This window comes from Megalobrama amblycephala, linkage group LG12, assembly GCF_018812025.1.
Source record: "Megalobrama amblycephala isolate DHTTF-2021 linkage group LG12, ASM1881202v1, whole genome shotgun sequence".
Classification (NCBI taxonomy): Eukaryota; Metazoa; Chordata; class Actinopteri; order Cypriniformes; family Xenocyprididae; genus Megalobrama; species Megalobrama amblycephala.
Window position 1 is genome coordinate 26,688,787 of NC_063055.1, and position 20,463 is coordinate 26,709,249.

At 34.7% G+C, this 20,463-nt stretch overlaps 1 protein-coding gene across 3 annotated transcripts in view; it reads right to left on the reverse strand.

The window, feature by feature from the left end:
• Positions 1–7,577, reverse strand: part of pbx3b (pre-B-cell leukemia homeobox 3b) — a 112,846-nt gene extending 105,269 nt beyond the window's left edge. For 2 of the 3 annotated variants that reach the window (XM_048210210.1, XM_048210206.1), the window contains exons 1-3: positions 7,475–7,577; positions 4,880–5,010; positions 2,066–2,212 (exon numbers count right to left, since the gene is read on the reverse strand). In XM_048210210.1, the coding sequence (XP_048066167.1) occupies positions 2,066–2,072 (7 nt within the window). In that variant the 5' untranslated portion in view covers positions 2,073–2,212; positions 4,880–5,010; positions 7,475–7,577. The remainder of the gene's footprint in view (positions 1–2,065; positions 2,213–4,879; positions 5,011–7,474) is intronic. The other variant, XM_048210207.1, reaches the window with a different exon arrangement.
• Between the last annotated feature and the right edge of the window lie 12,886 nt (positions 7,578–20,463).

Here is a 20,463-nt window from a genome sequence, read left to right on the forward strand (position 1 = left end):
CATCTGAGGTAATTTGAAGCAATAATTTCATGTCTGGTTTATAATTTGACTTGTGAGTGTTAATGAGTTTTACGTGACAGAACTGGTATGATCTGAATCAGCGGTTTCTATTGTTTAATTTGATATATAACATCCAGTTTTTTCATCTATATTTTAAAAATATTATGTCTGAACAGATGGCAAGGGTTGTAAATCTCTTTTCCACAGTACTTGTAGATTTTGCAAAAAAGAAAAATGGGGAAGGGTATTCTGTATATTTGCCAAAATTATGAGCGTAACACACACGTTTACTTACAGTGGCTTTCTAAATGGGGACATTACATAGACTTCTATTGGTTTTTACATACAGCTATAAATACTTTAACTGAAAACATTTTAACTTTTTTTTTCTAAATAAGGATGTCCACAAAAAGAGGGTTTGTCAGTTTTAGCTCACTTCTGGGTACAAATTTTCCCCAAAATATGGTTAAGAATATATACACACACACACACACAGTGCTGGGCAGATTACTTGCAAATTGTAGTCCGTTACTGATTACAGATTACATTACTAAAATTGTAGTTAGTAACAATCTAGATTACTCATTTTAGGTAATGTATTCTGACTACTTTCTGATTACTTTTGGATTACTTTTGACCTAAATCGTTTATCACTTAAATTTGAATGGTATTATCGTGTACCATATTGATATATATTAAAAAAAAATAAAAGGGACAGAAAATATTTTCCATTCATTGTTATCAACAACATGAAATGCATTATGCATTACATTATCCCAGTGTTTCCCAAACTGGAATTAATGAAAAAACTGAAGGGGGATTGTGAGTTGATGAAAAGCTAATGAAAATGTGTAATTAAAATGAATAAATAATAAATAAAAATAATATTAATTAAATAATTAAAATTAAATTAATTAATTAAAATTATGAATAATTTTCTGCCATTGAGTGAATATGTAATCATGTAATCTAAAAAAAAGTAACTGTAATCTGATTATGAGCATTTAAAAACATAATATAATTTTTTGGAATCTGATTATGTAATCCAGATTACATGTAATTAGTTACTACCCAGCACTGCACACACATACATAGTTTTTAGTTTATGTTTTATGTATTGGATCTGCATTGGTTTAGAATTGTTCTGCAGTTTGAATTAATTCTTATAAGTTTGCATTCAAATTCTTAACTACTTTAATTCATAACAGATAAATATGGAAACATTATAGCAACATTTGAGTAGATACATCCCCCATCATGTCCAGTAATTAAACATGATATTAGTCGATTTCGGCTAAATACACAACATGACTTTGTTCTATTATAGTTTGATATAAGTACCCTATTTAATACACAAACACTGGCATCTGATTTACACATATCCTCCTGAACAATACAGATCAAACAGTAGAATTTATAGTGGCATATTTACTTCAACTCTTGTGTATGAATTGGTGTTCAGAGCAATTGATTCAATTCTTCGGGTGCAATAAGTGGGTGATATATTAGTCATGGATCATGTTAACACAGTTACTGGATCCTGAGCAAGAATAATGAGCTCACCTTTAATTAACCATTTCACACATATCACAGAGTAAGACAACATGCCACAAGCCCCGTAATTCAATTGTTTTGGCTGCGACTGAGTGTATGTGTGTGTGTGTATCACGCAGAGTTTCACCATCATTTTTATACAGTCGTTGTCATTTTTATTATCAGTGTGTAAATGAACTGGATTGAACATAGCATGTGCGACTGACAGATTATGGATTTTTAAAATCACAAACATCTAATAATCACAGAACGATGCTGTAACACAACATCTGTGCTTATAAAGCACGTCACATGAATTTAAGCAACGTAACATTTAGAAGTCGTCGAAGTTAAGGAGGAGACAAGAGACGCTCGCTCTCTCGTTCTTTTTAGCAAGCTGTGTGGCTCGGCTCTTTCATATTCACTTGACCTTGAAGTATCAGCCCAGCACACTCCTGAGTTTAGTGAATGGAAGTCCCAGACCCACTGCATTTATCACTGAAATACTGTGCTGTCAGGTGGCTCTGTATACCTGTCATAGAGGGCTCAAAGGAACAGCTCCAGATCCTCTCCTCCACAACACCGCATGATTCTTCATTGCCTTACGTTGCATGCCTTTCCACCATTGTTTTCAGCCATATGTCAACATAATTCATTTTCCCCAAGTATGACAGCAAATCTTTTGGTGGGAGGGAAAAAAAAAAGACACTTCAGCTTATTGTGGTCATGATGCCATGCTTACATAATGACATAAACACAATTTCTATTATTGGATGTTTACTGCCCACTTCCTTCAACCGACTTGAAAAGTGAATTTATGGAGAACGAGTAATGAAATCATAATTCAACAGCAGTTTGGATCATATAAACATTTAAACAAGGGAATACTGAAAATCGTGCAATGCAGTATGCCTATAAGCCGAGCGTCTTGAAAATATCAGCTGAAGTTTCTCCCAAATATGGCTACGGTTACCTCGTTGTTGTCAGTGGTAACTGTTGATATTATTGCTCTTGGACAGAAGCCCACCGTTCATGATTATTTTCACTAATGAGCACACCACAAGTTTTAACCCCAAGTGGTTACTCTTAAAACATTAGAAAATGGAAAGGGGGAAAAAGAAAAACTATATATATATCACTGAAAACTGAGACCCACAAAGCAGTTGATCACTGAATTTACAGAAATCATTTCACTTTTAAAAAGTGTTCTCTCAACATTGCAGCACTGCATATCTAATCAACTCCTGATGAACACATTAATTATTTTTTGAATTATCACTCACTGAGCAATTTATCCATGTATTAGGGTCTTTGGAAAGCTTTTGTCTTTCAAACACATTAAAATGTACAAATTCATGTCATTTCATATTTGCATGCAATGCAGGGAACTTTTTTCAGCTGAACCTCCTGAGGGTTTAGGTAAGTAAGGCCAATAATAAAATTAACAGTTCTCTGATGTTGGTTAATGGTCACATGACATGCAGGTAAACAAATAAAATTTGTTTACCTAAAATTTTAGTAAGTGTTTGTTTTGATTGTTTTTATTTTAAAATTATATATTTTAATGTTACATTTTTATCATTTAATTACATAATAGCTTTTCAATAAAATTAAGAACCCCTGCAGTTCCTTTACAAAACCCTGACTTAATGTAATATTTAATGCACTTGCACACATGCATGTTGTTGATAAAGTTGATATATTTTCTTTTTTCTTTGTATTTTTATATCAATTTGGGACAAGATTATCCTATTCAAATCCATTTGATAATTGAGTTTGGTCAAAAGTGATCTAAAAGTAATCAAAAAGTAGTCCGATTACATTAATGTAATGGATTACGTTACTAACTACAATTTCTGTCATGTAATTTGGAATCAGTAACTGATTACAATTTGTAAGTAATCTACCAGTTTTTTTTTTAATCTACCCCAGAAAAAATTCTTTGCATAAATGAACAATATCAGATTAGACTCTCCATAATCTTGTCAGACATAATATAATAAAACACTAAAAGTGGGCAACGCTTTATTTCGATGCTCCCCAACAGACATTCTACTCACTATAAGTAACTTTGCAACTACATCATCTTATTCTACTAACTCGAACCCTAACCTTAACCTAACAAAGTTACTTATAGTTAACAGAATGTCTAAAGTGGACCATCAAAGTGGTTCCACTTTATATTAAGTGGCCTTAATTACTATGTACTTACAGTACAACAAAAAATAAGTACAATGTACTTATTGGGTTCATATTGAATTGCAAAACACTTTTGCTGCTATTGAGGTGGGATACGGGTAAGGTTAGGGAAAGCTTTGATGGTATGGGTAGGTTTAAGGGTAGGGGTGAGGTGTAAGGGATGGGTCAACAGTGTAATTATAAATGCAATTACAGAAATTAATTACAGATGTAATTACATGCAGGTGTTTTTAAAATATAAGTACAATGTAAAAACATGTATGTACACAATAAGTACATTGTATCAAATGATTCATTTAAATGTAAGTACAGAGTAGTTAAGGCCACTTAATATAAAGTGGGACCAGTGTAACCTAAAATATTATAAAATGCACAAGTTACATAAGAAAATCGTTTTAAAAGCCTAATATTTATCTTTAAATTTATGTTAATTATATTATTATTTTAAGAATGGAGAAAAAAGCCAGCACATACAACATAGCTTCCATTTATCTCTTCAATATTTAATAAATACTTAATTATTTATAGCTTATTTATGCATATGTGGTGCTAATTAGTCATAAAATCGTTATTATCTGACAGGTTTAATTGACAGTCTCAAAACAAATAGCCCCTGTCTCATAACATACACATCATTTCCAAGAGAATTAAGTTTTTGAAAACTGAACAGGCTGTCACCTTACTTTTTTTTTTTTTTTTTTTTTGTAGTGACAGCCAAAAAGGGGCCCACAGGTGTCTCAGAAAGCAGTGACTGTGTTGTCATAATTCATTTAGGCATCCTTCTGCAAAGCCATAATTACCTAATTAGCTTGTTAATTAGGAGATTAGCATTTACTGATAGAGTGGCTTGTTTAGTGAGGGGTGGAGTGGAGTTCCAGTGGAGTAAGTTACGAACGTGTTGCCTTAAAGTGCCTCCCAAGTCATTTCGCTCTCTATTCGGGTCAGAGATTGGAAGCTTTGATGGAAAGATATTAATAGTATTGAAAAGTTATGCAAATAAATGGTTTGAGCATCTACCTTACTGATAAAATTATGTTTAAATTTCTGTTTAATATATATAAGAGGATTTAACAATAAACACATTGTTGTTATATTGCTTTATTTTCTTTCATTTTACTGTCAAATAGCCTAAGAAACGCAAACATACCTTTGCAATGCGTTTAAGATTCCAGATGAACTGCTGAGCATTGCTCTATGTCTGATTTCCCGGGTTACAGCACAAGTAGTCTAGCAACTCAATAGTCTCTCGTCTATATGCCGCCAAGTCATGTCCTGTTGCTGTGGAAGATTGGAGGAAATGACTTGAACGGACAGTGCCAGAGACGTTACTAACTATGTTAGCACCAGTCTCTTATCTAGTTTATGTGTTTGTTTATTCATTTCCCGATATTCACTGCAAGCAGGTCATACATCAATGTTACCATCAGGCATGCTTTATGTTTAGGAAGGCCAGTGTTGGGCTGTAAATAACTAAAATCAGTGATACTACTAACTAAAGTAAAAAAAAAAATTCAGGAGCGTTAGAGTCTCTCAGCAACTTTTTTGAACAAGTAGTGATATAAAAACTAAACGATGCATCACTATTTCTTATGTCATATGCATTGCATATGCAGCTTTCAAACATGCTCTCCTAAACTATGCTCTCTTTCACATGTAGAATTGGGAAGTCCAATTCATTTTAATGAATCAGTTCATTATGAACAATTCATGTTAATCAAGCAGTTCAAATAAACTATTCACAGATTTATTTCATTCATTCGTATATAGAAAATATCAAGTTAATCATTAACTTACATGTTTCTGACTTTGTAATAGAAATTAAAGTATTTATAGTTTCATTTGTTGTATTTAGTGTAATGCTGTAATTATGTTTTAATAAATGCTACTTAAATTACAAAAAGAAATACATACGCACACTAGATATGTGTCGATATACGGTAATGCGATCACGATAATGAACATGCATGGACGGTATTGTTATCGTGAGCATTTAAAATACCGTGAATAATTATTAATTGCAAATTATTCAGATTTTTAGAATGCATTTTAAGAATACTTTTCCATCAACAGGATAAAATGTCGCACACATGTACGCCCACACAGTTCAAGTAGTATTTATTATACATATAAAATTAGCATTTAATTACTGTTAGTAGCTATGCAACTACATTTTAAAAGAGATGTGCTGAAAAAGTGCTGAAAAAAAAATCTATATTTTGAAAAAAATATAGTATGTGTTCTAATGTGTTTGAAAAAAGCAATAAATTAATATTTCTATGTTCTTACTAATTTAAAATATTTGCACTATACAGTTTTAAAGTAGCTTCACTAATGCTGGTTAGTAAGTGTATGTTTCTAAACAAATATTAGATTTTAGAAAAAAAGTCATTTTCTACTGTGATGTGATTTTAAGTGCAGTTTAGATACTGTGACAGCTTTATTTTTCACTTTCTTTTTATGTTTAAACGGGCAAAATTGTTATCCAACTGAATGCAATTTTCATAATTATGTCTTATGTTTTTGGGGTTTTCTAAGTACAAAAGAAAATTAAAACATTAATTCTATTTTTACAGTTCTGGTCTATATACGTCCCTATAGCTAAGGCTCTTCGCCCAGCAGACTTCCCCTTCATTCAATCAAAGCTGCTCTGTCTCTCTCACAGGCCAGGTTGATAAATAAGAGGGAAATATTGTGTCTGCCAGGGCATGTTGTTAACTCTCCCCCCACAGTCATTAACTCATTTCAAGTGCAATCATAGAGTGGGAGGTAAATTAACAAACCATTAAAAATGTTATAAATGCACAATTAGCATGCCAACATTTACAGGACACATTCATTGAGCGGCAATAATTTTTGATTGGGCAGTTCCAATTCATCCCCCCTCTGTTTGTCTGTCTGTCTGCCTGTCTCGCCCCACTCTCTTTTTCAGCCTCTCTCTCTGACTGTCGGTCTCTACAGACATTTTGGTCTGGTGCCTGTTTGGCGAAGAAAATGAAGGAATGAGGCCTAATTTAATAGGTCATTGGTGGTGAACATTCACCTCTTACGTCATAGAGCATAAGAAAAGAAAGAGGCAGAAAATGAGAGGAAAGGGAAAAAATATGAGAGACATGGAGGGATTTTTCCCTCTGTCTTCCCTTTCTCATTTGCTACATTATGAGTTGTGTTGGATGGATGAATTACGTGCCGGTTTGTAATAGTCTAATAGTAAGGATGATGATACAGCAGAGGGCAGCCTGCATGAGGCACCGCAGAACCTGGAGAATCTCTTTCTCAGCTTCCTGGGTCGATTGTAATAGGGTCATTAGCTAGTCTGGATCATATTTTAACATTTAGCCCCAGGTTATTGCATGTAACTTGCTTGATGGTCTCTGATATGAGATTACTGCTAAATCGATGAGCTAATGAAACCATAATGGTGTATTTCAATCAAATATCAAATGAATGTTTTTTATAAAGTATCGCTTCAGTTTGACAGGTTAGTAACAATGTCCTGTTAAAAAGAAATAGGCCCCTCAGGTTGTAAAAGAAGATCTTTAACATTTCTTAAATCATCGAAGAGAGCCTGATAAAAACGTTAGCGTGCTTTTTACAGAGTGGAGAGTACTTAATCTCAACGTTTTGGTTTACAGAATACCGTGTTTGACAGCTAATTAAAATTAATGTAAAAATATAATTAGGCAATTATAATACTGCTTGCACCTCCGTTTCATAAACAAGAAGTTAATATTGTGTAACTTACATTTTAGACACGATATTGTCTGGTTTTGATCCGCCATCGAAAATTGTTCCAAACGCCAACGCTGAGTTTCCGAGTGAATCAAACGAATCGTTTGTGTGAATGGCTCGCAATCACAGAAACTCGACTCGCTTGTATCGTTCCTGAATAATTTAGTATTTTTAACCACTCTGTAAAGTAAATAATTTAATGCCTCACTCATAATGCTGTAATTTGTTTAGTTTCTGAATGAATCAGTAATTTTGAACGAATAGTTTGAGTGAATGGTTCAATCGACTCACCCATACTTGTTGTTTCGAATCGGTAAAGTAAACGATTCATTCATTCACTCTAAAAGACACTTGTCAACACCTATTGGCGTAACGATGTAACATGCAGAAAGCAGTGTAAATTTATCCGTCTAATATTCCAGTATTTTAGACTATAATAACATTTCTGCAAATATGACATTTTATTTAATAGGCTAGTATTTATTTTTGTAAAACAGCTCCTTGTTTTTAAAGTGAATATCACTGATTCTTTTTTAATACTCAATATATTTCATGTTCAATTTATTATTTTTATTTTGCTTTGAACTTTCCAAAATTATCTAACTATGGCATAACCAATGAACATATATGTCTTTTATATGTTTCAACACTCCTATCACACAGTTTTGTTATTGTTCAAGTCATTTAAAAACATATGCAACATTTCCTTCACACATATAAAGAAAGCAATGGTATCAGAGTTTAAGGTTTGGCCCATGTTTTCTGAGTCTCCCCTATTCCAGAGTACAGGGACATGTGAGTAGATCCAGCCGGGCCTCCTCCTCCAGCTCTGCTAAGGGCAGGCAGATGTAAGGGATCAGGGGCAGACGTGGAGCCTCGCAGGGGGAAGGTGAGAGGTACACAGCCTCTCCGCTCCTAGTGATCAATCATTCTCCACTTGTCCTCCTCCCTGGCCCGCAGCTGTTCCTCCAACATCTCCTGTGGAAACACACTCTTCACTTTGCTTAAAATTATTACACAGACCATAAACCCAGAGAGGGAAAGCTCTGTTAACACTAGTGCTCAGGGTAGTCACTGTAACCTTTAAGATGAGCCAGTGGTGCTTTGGACGAGAGCCATACCAGCCGGCGCTGGCTCACCTCTTTCTTTTCATACCTGTGGAACTGATGTTTTTGCTGTGGAATTTATTTGCCACTCGCAGCCCAATTCAGGAGCAGCATTGATCCCCTTGATGACGGCTTGAACCACGGCCTTCATTCCAAGGGCAAGCTATCCGGAAAGCTTGTCAAATTACGAAGGTGTGCAGACCTGTTTTGACAACATCATAAAACAAGCAGCCAGAAATTGTTGACCATCATGATGATGACTAAAATGATTATGTGAAGAGGTGGGGTTTCAGATTGCCTTTTTTTTTCTTTTCGCACTGTGAAGCGCAAAACTATTTTGTGAGGTACTGAACTGTTTTCTAGTCCTGTTCTTGATTTAAAAATGTTAGACAGACTGAATATCTCCTATTCCTATATTTATTGATTTTTGATACAGTACAAGTCTTATCATATGAGGAGTGTTTATCTGACCTAGAAAAAGTCAAGTGTGAACAAATTTATAAAGTAGTGGTGTTTCTGAAAAGAAATATTCTGGGTTCAGCACAAGTTAAGCTCAGTCAACAGCATTTGCAAGCATAATGTTGATGAATTTTCACTTTCCCATCTTTTCTTAAAAAAAAATAAAAATAATAAATCACAAATCAGGGTTAAAGTGAGGCACTTACTAAGTAAATGAGGGCAATTTGTAAACGTTATTCATTGTTTCAATAGCATAGCCACAAGACATAAACAATAAGCATGTTAACATGATTTTAGTGGGGGAAAGACATCACTTACTATAACATAGGCCTACCATAAACCCTAAAATGATAATGAAAATGATGATATAAACAGCTTTAAAGTGTTAGTTCATCCAAAAATGAAAATAATGTAATTTATTACTCACCCTCATGTTGTTCTACACCCATAAGACCTTCGTTCATCTTCAAAACACAAATTGAGATATTTTTGATGAAATCCAATAGCTCAGTGAGTATGGAGCTAGAAATATGACAAAATAATCTGAATCTGAATTGTGTAAATTTGAATTATTGACAAGTGTCATTTAACAGAATTGAATATTAAGTGCCATTTTATATAGATTTGAATTTGAATTTTTTTAAACTTGAATCCTGGACATTTGATATTTTGTCCACTTGGAATTATAAGCTTCTATCTGACTTTTTTTTTTTTTTTCCAAAATTGAGTTATTCACATATTCATATTCTGTGACAACTTATTTACATTATGTGATGTTTCTTTTTTTAAGTTCTATACATTTTTGGTACTTTTTTTTTAGAAAACAAAAAGGTTCTATCTACAAAGTCGCACTCTAACTTGGTTCTATAAGGTTCTATCTGCATGAGCCAATCAACACTTCGAATGCACACACAATCAGGACCAATCAGGATCAGCGTTGTTTGTCATGTCGCCGTGATAGCGGAAGAGAGCGCACGAAAATGCTAAATCAACGCTAAATCACTAAATAATTTCACACAACGCAAAGTTTATTAGAAACCACATGATAGACTATTTTATTTATGATCTTGTCAATGACAGCAGCCCAAATTCCAGGGAATTACAGTCACACACTTCTTGTGTGTTTTGCTGAGGAGTTATTTAACCAGCAGCGCTATTAAGAGGATAGGTTTGGGTTTTGTAGACTATTTGCTTATTTCCAGTCACGTCATTGTCATACGAGGGAAAGTTATTAGGTTATGTTTTAACCTTGATCCATCCTGTGTACTTGAATTGAGCTGTATAGCTATAAAGCTCTGCCCTATGGCATACTGCATTAAAGTGTATACTAGATTAAGTGCGATGAAATGTTACATTTTACATTGTTGGTAAAAAACTGAGTTGTTGCATAGTTGAAGTAATTTAAATATTTTAAATATGAAATATTTGTAATTATATATAGTCATTGAAACATTTTTCAATGTTTATTAAACTTTGTTAACACCTTTGCTAAAGCATTGTCTGTTTTCTTGCAGTTTTTTTAGTCTTAAAATGTCTTAAATTTTACAATATTAAGCCTTAAAGGTCAAATAGTCAACCATTTAATTGATGGGGTCTTAATTACAACAATAAACGTTAGCATGTTATTTCAGCCATACTGATGTCTAGAGAGAAAGCCATTTTACCTGTCCCACTTTCTGAGGAATAAAGTCCTGCTCAGATGTATTATAGTTGCTGCTTTCTGTCTAAACAAAGGAAAATTAAACTTAAATGGTTCCTGCAATAATGTGTTAAATTACCCACCATATTCCTACCTAAATTTAACATCTGCACTGGACAAAAGATTTGGCACTGCCTTTTATGCTTACCTTGAACAAGAAAAAAATATTCATTTAGAATATGAAATAAATGTCATAAAAACCATTAAATTTAACTTTCTCATGCATGTCAACACATTGTTACAACACTAATTTTATGTTTTAAAACAAATTATAAGCAAACTGTTTGTGTTTCTTGAAAATTATTGCTTCAATTAATTTTTTTGGTAGATAGAACCTTATAATTCCAAGCAAAAAGTGTTTTTAGAATTAGAAGGTTCTATCTGCATTTGACCCGATCCAAAAATCCCCATTTACAAATTTGAGAGGATATTGATATTGTATATTTAGAATACATTGATGGTCCCTGCCATGTTCATGTTTGAAAGAAACTTGTTCCCCTTATAGTTTTTGCTATATGGAATGCAAAAACTTTGAAGCTCAATATCTCAAAACTGCTCAGAATGCAGATAGAACCTTATAATTCCAAGGGGACGATTTATCAAAATTGAATTTTTTTATGGCATAATTTTCAACGTGTATTTTCAAACAGCGTATTTTTTGTTCTGAATTCTTAGACTGCAAATATTCACTTCTTAAAAATACAGCTTCAAGTTTTCAACATGAATAACAAATTCAAAACACCAAATTCAATATTCTAAAATTCAAAACGCAGAAATTCAGATCCTACTTCCAACTTCCGACTTCCACAGAGAAGTGTAAAGGATCTCGGAAAAGTCGAACTCTGCATTTTGGCCAATAGAGTACCCCAGGGATGACGTGTTTTTGTAGGCCAACCCGGAAGTTAGCGGCGCACGGGTTCCCTCGATTTATGCGTTTTTCCCATAGACTTTTGGAAAATCGCAGAAAATAAGCTCTGTGTTTAACAAAGGGTTATGACACACGTTTTGTCTATCAAGATAATCTTTACAAGTTAACACATGTGTAACATATCAGGCGCGATTACATGATTTATTTGCGATCAATATCATGCAAATTGTAGGCTTATTAAATTAAATCAGAAGGGATGTGTCTGTGACCTATTAAAAATACCATGTTAGCCTGTTCATGGTCACATCACACCTGCTGCGCTTCTGTGAACGGAGAAAAACAGACTTCCGAGATCCTCTACTCTTCCCTGTGGAACCCGGAAGTTGGACCTCTGACCTACTTTCAGTACGATCTGAATTTCTGCATTTTGAATTTTAGAATATTCAATTTGGTGTTTTGAATTTGTTATTCATGTTGAAAACTTTATTTTTAAGAAGTGAATATTTGAAGTGAATATTGAAGTATTCAGAACAAAAAATACGCTGTTTGAAAATACAAAAATTGAAAATTATGCCATAAAAAATGTTCAATTTCAAATGTCCAGGATTCAAGTAAAAAAAAAAATTAAATTCAAATCTATATAAAATGGCACTTAAAGGTGCTAAAGAGGATGTTTTGTTTCATACATTTTTGCAATATTACTTGAAACTGTCTTTACTAACTGATAAAAGACTATTTATTAGGTGCAATGAAAGGAATAATATTAATATACATCATCTGTGCACGAGGTAGGGCCTTAAAACATCAGCCAATCGTTTACGTGATCATCGCGTAAACGATTGGCCCTCTGGCTTGTCGATCACTGCCGTGACGTTCCTTGTGCGAGACGTGCGTGGCTGCGCTCTCCAGTAACTTTCCACACTCCACAGGCGCCGCATGCAATGTTTTTGTCAGGAGACAGGAGTAACAACTGCAGATTATGAGTTACCTGCGGTGAGTCCGACATAATGAATCCACTAACACCACACAGCGAATGCCGGTGGTAAACACTCGTGTTCCAATACTCGTGCACGAGTTTTGGGAGGCGTTCCTTTGAAATGTTGAAGGAGCTGTGGCAGGAATGTGGATGAAGCTGTGAAGGAGGGGGGCTGTTCTTACGCATGCGCTCATTTCAAAAACTCACTAACAGTCTTTGGATTCTCAGGCGACGAAAAAATCCTCTCTATCACCTTTAAATGACACTTGTCAATAATTAAAATTTACACAATTCAAATTCAGATCATTATGTCATTTTTCTAGCTCCATAAGTGAGGCCTCTACTGCCAGCAATGTCACTGAACCTCTCAAGATCCAAAAAGGTAACAGTCTGTGTTATGATTCACCTTTTCTTCTGAGGTCTTTTAAACAAATGAGATTTATATAAGAAGGATGAAACAATGGAGTTTGAGACTCACTGTATGTCATTTCCATGTACTGAACTCTTGTTATTTAACTATGCCAAGGTAAATTCAATTTTTAATTCTAGGGCACCTTTAAAACAAAAAAACAAAAAAGGAGACAAAAAGAAGTGTGCATTATGCCATGAATTCTGTTGTTAAAGTTTAACTTGTTCAATAAACACAATTGCTATCACAAGTATTCATAATGCATGTTTGGTATTTATGATATAGGAAACAATACAATTGTAAATTCTTTATTTGAAGCATATGCTTACTCTCATCACATGTGTGCATTCACAGATATTAACTCTATCCCAGGACCAGGTATGTGACTGGCATACCAACCTGGCCACACCTAACCATTTCTGCTTTAAACACAGATCTAGGAACAGTAATCCATCTATTTCTGCTCATCAGCTATGAATTAAACATAGACGCAGGTCAGCACACAGTGTGTCTAAATCACTGCAGCCCGGCTGCCCTTAGCTCAACTTCTCTATTGACATAATGTCAGATATGACACTATTACTCAGCGAGTGGCGATGGTCATTTGATAAATAGTACCATAAATTGTTGACAAAACAATTTGTGATGTATTACGTTCGTGATGGGTTGTACTGCTTATCAAATCAAAGTAATCTGGTGGCGGACACCATTAATCAGCCTAATGTGCATAATCCTGCTGCTGATGGGAGACGACTTGCAGATTGTGGATGGTTTTCTACACAATTCTCTCTTTTAGATTTAACCAACACACTTCAAAATTAAGGTTCTTTGTTGGCATGTATGGTTCTATGAAGAATCTTTAACATCCATGACACAAAAGGTTCTTTGCAGAAGAAAAAGTTTCTTTAGACCAGTGTTTTCCAACCAGGGTGCTGTCTGGCGAGAGCAGAGGTGTTGTGTAAAATATACTTTTAACATTTTTAAATTTTTAATTTCAAGTGTGTGTTAAAATAAGCATGTAATCTCTGATGTCTCCAATAACAACAAATAACACACACAAATTCATAACAAAAAATGCAAATCACAAGAATGCTTGGTCTAAATTTCGGCTTGGGATTGCAGGGGTTGCGCATAATTTTCAGTCCTGTGCTCACATCCAAAGTGCGCACACATAAAGCCGCCTCTCAAACAGCTCGCGAGTGAAAACACAATCGGTTATGTCCTAAGTGAAAGTAAACAGTTCAGAAAGAAAACGCATGTGCAACAGTACACTGGATCCATGCGTCAGGTCTTAAAGTGACAGCAGCCTAATAAACCTGCTGCTGTCCATGTTTTTAATGTTAATCAAACAACAAAATACAAAGAGAAAATCACTCACTGCTCTTTACTGAATAATTTTTGTAACTTCTGTATTTAATTTTTACAATAAAGACTATCCAGGTTATTTTATATTTAATTTGGCCTACTTCATCATATAAAGTAATCTCTTCAATAGAACATCTGGACAAAAAAAAAAAGATAATATTAAAAATATCTATACGACAATATATACTGTGGTTCTTCCCTGTGGTATCAAATATCGATACTTTTCGAGGTATCGTATCGAAGTTAGAAATTCCAGTATTATGACAACACTAGTGTAGGGTGCCACAAATTTTGGAAAATTTTCAAAGAGTGGCTTGACTGAAAAAAGATTGAAAAACACTGCTTTATACTATAAAAATGTCAGACCAACACTTTTAGAAATAAAAGTTCCAAAAGGGGGTTTTCACAGCAAATTCAAAGAAGAACCATTTTGGGGTCCACAAAGAACCTTTCAGTGATCGCTTCTGAAAAGAACCATTTTTTTTCTTTGTGTGAAGAACAATTTAATAATCAAAAGAACCTTTTTCCACTATAAAGAACCATTTGTGGGATGGAAAGGTTCCATGGATGTTAAAGGGACAGTTCACCCAAAAAATGAAAATTTGATGTTTATCTGCTTACCCCCAGGGCATCCAAGATGTAGGTGACTTTGTTTCTTCAGTAGAACACAAATGATGATTTTTAACTCCAACCGTTGCGTTCTGTCAGCTGTATAATGTGGGTCAATGGGAACTTCTTTTATAATGCTGCGTTCACACCAAACGCAAATAGAGCGTCAAATTCGCGTCTACCGCGTCTAGTTTGCCGCTTGAACATTTTGAATGCATTCGCGCGTCTAGAGCGAAATACACGCGCGTAAAAAACAAGCATTTGAAGCAAAATTGACGCGCGTCCGAGGCGAAATCCGCTTCTTGTGGGAGGGGCAAGTGCTAGGCCGTTGTCTGTTTGCAAGATGGCTGATGTTGATTGTGCGTTCATCGAGAGAGCTACCGCTTTGTATTCGCGGGTCAATAAACGTGTATGTGACTCAAAAGTGAAATGTGTATTTACAACTTACCAGGTTGCCCAATCTCCTCAGCGACACTCTTCCAAGCGAGGTCCTTTTTATTCCTGTCTCTATAGAAGTATGAACTTGTGTCATAAATCTCTGGGTGACTGCTCACTGATAATATCAGTCGTTCCTCCATTTTGAATGAGTGACTCCAGGTGGGCCTGCCGCCACAGCAGCAAGCAGGCTCCTGATTGGTTAACGCGGCGCGAATTTACGCCAAAGTTCAAATTTTTCAACTCGGGCGTCAGACGCGAATTCGCGTCAAACGCGTAAATGCACAAAAAGCACCATTTGCGCGTAACGTATAACTAGACGCGCGAATGAGGCGAATTCGCGTCTTCCGCGCCGTGCTAAACGCCTCATTCGCGCCGCGAGACCTCCAGACGCGCGTAAACGCGTCTTTACATTGACTTAACATTGAAATCATTCGCGCCAGACGCTCTATTCGCGTTTGGTGTGAACACACCATAAGAGTAAATAAAACTTGCTTAGACAAATCCAAATTAAACCCTGCGGCTCGTGACAACACAATGATGTCCTAAAACACGAAACGATCAGTTTGTGCGAGAAACCGAACAGTATTTATATAATTTTTTTACCCCTCTAATACACCACTATGTCCAACTGCATTCAGCACTCGTTTAGTGAGGTTTGATCGCGCTCTGACAAGGAAGTGATGCCTCGCACTCATTGAAGTATAAGCGCGAGACATCACTTCCATTGTCAGAGCGCGATCAGACCTCACTAAACGAGTGCTGAACGCAGTTGGAAATAGTGGTGTATTAGAGGTAAAAACTGATCGTTTCATGTCTTAGGACATCAATGTGGCGTCACGAGCCGCAGGGTTTAATTTGGATTTGTCTGTGCAAGTTTTATTTACTCTTATAAAAGAAATTCCCATTGATCCACATTATATACGGCTGACAGACGGCAACGGTTGGAGTTAAAAATCATCATTTGTGTTCTACTGAAGAAACAAAGTCACTTACATCTTGGATGCGCTGGGGGTAAGCAGATAAATATCAAATTTTCATTTTTGGGTGAACTATCCCTTTAAAGGTCCTTCATGGATCCATAGATGCCAATAAGGAACCTTTATTTTTAGGAGCGAAGAATGAAATTGTTCTTTTATGAACCTTTCACTCACAGGTTCTTTTAGAAACTAAAAATGCTTCTTCTATGGCATTGCTGCGAAAACCCTCTTTTTGAACCTTTATTTTTAAAGTCTAAAGACCTTTTTCCTTTACAAAGAACTTTTTTGGTTCTTCCTGACATTTTATTGGGTGCATTTTGAAAGCTAAGATTTTGTTTATTCTGCTGAACTAGATTGTGCTATATTTTCGATTATACAATTTTAAAATGTATTTTAGTATCTCTTTGACAACCCTTCCCCTGACAAATCTATGTGTTTTCATAACCGTAACATTTTTAAAGCATATATTTGCATAAAACACATTTTTATGTTTCATAAATGGCCGTATGATTCCAGATTGAAGCGTTGAGAGACTTTAATTGTAGCTAACAGTCGCATTCTAAAAGTTTTTAACTCTTATTTTTAATTATTTTATATATGGAAAAAGTTTTAAATATATATGTATAAACTATAATTTATCCCCAGACCGGCAGTCATGTCATGTTGGTTCCATTACATTCTCTCTCCTCACCAGACTACACACTCTGTAGTGCCGCTGTGTGGTGTGTTTCCACGCTAAGTGAGCAGCCGATATCTCAGCTATCTCTGCTAGTGAACTTGCTCATCTCTCCTGTCAGATACAGATGACAGAGTGTTATTTTCAAAAGCCCACCACAGACAGGAGGACTTGTTTAATGTGTGACAACATCCTGTGATCACTCAGCTCTCTGTATTATGAGCAGAGCTTTGTATGTCCGTTTGCAAAGGCTCAAAGACTTGAAGCGTCTGAAGGAAGAAGCGACAGATACAGAGACAATATGTGGAAGTCCACGGGAGCAACACAAAAGCTGCTTATCAACTCTTGATAAGAGTTGAAAGGGTTTGCCTTTGTTTCTGCTGTCCGCATCACTTGTAATTGAGAGGCTGTCGAAAGTTGAAATGATTAAAACTGAACCATTCGCACACCATTAAGACACCATGACTGTCAACCCTACAGGTTTACAACAGATTTCAGTATTTTTACAGTAATTGCTTTAATGTGCATTTTGAAGTAAAAAAAAGCTTTCAAATATGTCATATTGCTCAATCAATAAACTTGGACAAAACTTGTTTTTATGTGCTGCATATGTTACATTTCTGTAATTCTTTAATTGATCTGTAATTGTCCAAATATGTATTGTCTAATATTTCAGCAGCACTTTATAACAACTTTAATTAATAAAATTAACAAACATTATTATATCATATAATGCTTCACAGATCATGAATGTTAATAATATAAGTTGTATATTTTCATAAATATGTATATTTGAATGTACATGCAGTAAATAATTCTTTAAAGCATAATGTATACATAATGACTCTTGAAAAAAATGTTAGAAGTGTCTCTCACATAGGACTGAAGATTAAAATTTATCACAGAAAGTCCAGGTAATTAAATATTACCCTTTCAAACACGACACACAGTGTCTGAACTAACTGCATCCTAAAAAAAAATGCTAAAAAATTATATTTAAAAATCACCCATACAAAAAAAGTCAGTCCAGAAACTTGCCACCCATGTATGACATCACCTGTTTCACTCTTTGCCATTGTTTTAATGTAGTCTGTGGTGAAAAAGTGATCAGAAGGCTTTTTGCCCTTTGCTAATTAGAATCCAGCAAGAAAAGCCTGGAGATTTATGAAAGGGTTAGAACCTACACCCGTAAGTCTTTCTGGTGCACCAGTTTAAAGTCAAGCAACCTTGAGAGGGAGGGAAACAGATTGCTCACAAAAAAAGAAAACATGTTCGTGCGGCACATTTCGAACAAAGATTAATTAAAAAGCCAATTGCGATACATATTTTTTACAGAGAGAAATTAGGGCATTTTTAAGAGTGATGCATAATTTCCACCATCTTTATCATTAAGGAAATTTCCACTCCAGCCAAAAAAAAAAAAAAAAAAAAATCTTTTTTTAGCTTGACTAATAATATCAGGCCTTTTTTTTTCTGCTGTTTTGTGAATGAGATAAAAACTGTGGATTTTAAAGGTCTGCTGCTTTCCGGTGAAAGCATCTGTAAAACATAGTAATTAAGTCAAACTGTCAATCATTGAGGGTCCGGTGGGGAGTGGGTGGCAGATGAGGGGTGTTAAAATCTCACTTTTAAAAGAAAAATCTAGAGGTCGTCTCATCAATATGGTTGATTTAAATGTAAAAGTTTATTCATGGTTGGTTGATGTGAGACTAATGTATAATACTTTTTCTAAGCTGTGAATAATTTTACATTCAAATAAGTTACATTACACTAAAAAAAAATGTTTGAGAGGAGAGTTCTTAAAATCACCCTGTGATTTGGTAATAAAAGCAAAGCTAACTTGAGCTTCCCATGCACTGAATCAAATGGGCTGATAACAGAGCAATAAGGTAATGGCTGCTGAGTCTAATTTCTCGGCTCGTTCTGCCAATACATGTACTATAAATCTGAGGGTGTTTTTTTACTGCTATTTTTACAAAAAGTGAAGGAACTGAGACTACAACGGCGCATTTCAACTTGAATGTTAACTTTGTGAGCGGAGCGGAGCGACACATAATGCAGTGCTGTTGCCTGTTCATCTCTCATGAATGTGCCGTTTCAGCACTGCTGAAGTCATTAACAGTCCCTCTGGTTTAATGAGTAAACCCAGTCTAATCTAACATTCACCACCCCATTTTCTCATTTAATACTCAAATCCTTTTTAAAAATGGATAGCTGTAACTTTGCTTTTTTTTTTTTTCAGATTAAGATGAATAGCAATAAATGTGTTTTCTTGGAAACAGGGGGTGAAGTTTGTTCTCCATTAATGAAACCACATAGGCTATAATGTGCATGCTGAACAACAACAATAGTCATAATAAAATGAATAATGTAAAAAATAATTATAAAATTGCTAAAATTATTAATGCAAAAACTACTACTACTACACTGTAAACCCGAATAACTTGGCAAAACTCAAAAAATTTTAAGGTAATCAGTTACATCAATTTTTTCAGTTTAAGTGCGCAGAACTGGCAGATTTCAATTTTGTACTCATACATTTTAATTGCTCTTAACTTTAACATTTTAAGTAAGATAATTCATGCATTTAACTGAAAATGATCAGTATTTTTAGTAGTGGAAATTTAGCTAGCTATAAATTGCTAATTCAGCAAATGCTTCTTGTTAACAAAACACTTTGATAACATTAGCACAGCAGAGGAATTGCTGAAAGAGTTCAGCAATATAGAACATTTAACATATAGCTGTTCTCAAACTAATCTCATAATGGTAACCCCCGAAAAAGTAAGTTCTAAGTACTCATAAAAGTTAATTTGATTGAACTAGTTTGTTTAATTTGAGTTTGCCCTACTCAAACGAGTTAATTATTTTGAACATTAGGGTTTACAGTGCTACTACTACTACAACTAATAATAATAATAAAAGATCTATAAACAGTAATCTATCTATTTCTGCTGACATGATTTAATATAATTGTATGGTCACACTTTAGGGTCCAATTCTAACTATTAACTATGACTTTTGCCTCAATAAACTAATTACTGCTTATTAATAGTTTCGGTATTGGATAAGAATATGGTCACCCAGAATAAGGCATTAATACTTTATAATACAAATAAACAGCCAATATCCTAGTAATATGCATACTAATAAGCAACTAGTTAATAGTGAGAACTGGACCCTACACTGTAAAAAAAATGATTTTATGGTGAAGTAAATACTACAGAAAAAAAAAACAAATGTAATTTTTACATGAAAAAGTTAGTTCAGGCAAGTAAATTCTATATTGGTACTCAATTTAAGCTTGTAGAAATTAAAGCGTAAATATCAACACTATAAAATTAAGTAAAACTACTCAGCTTTTCTGATACTGGTGTTCCCATCATGCACTGGGCCTTGAATAATTAATGAGGTCGATGT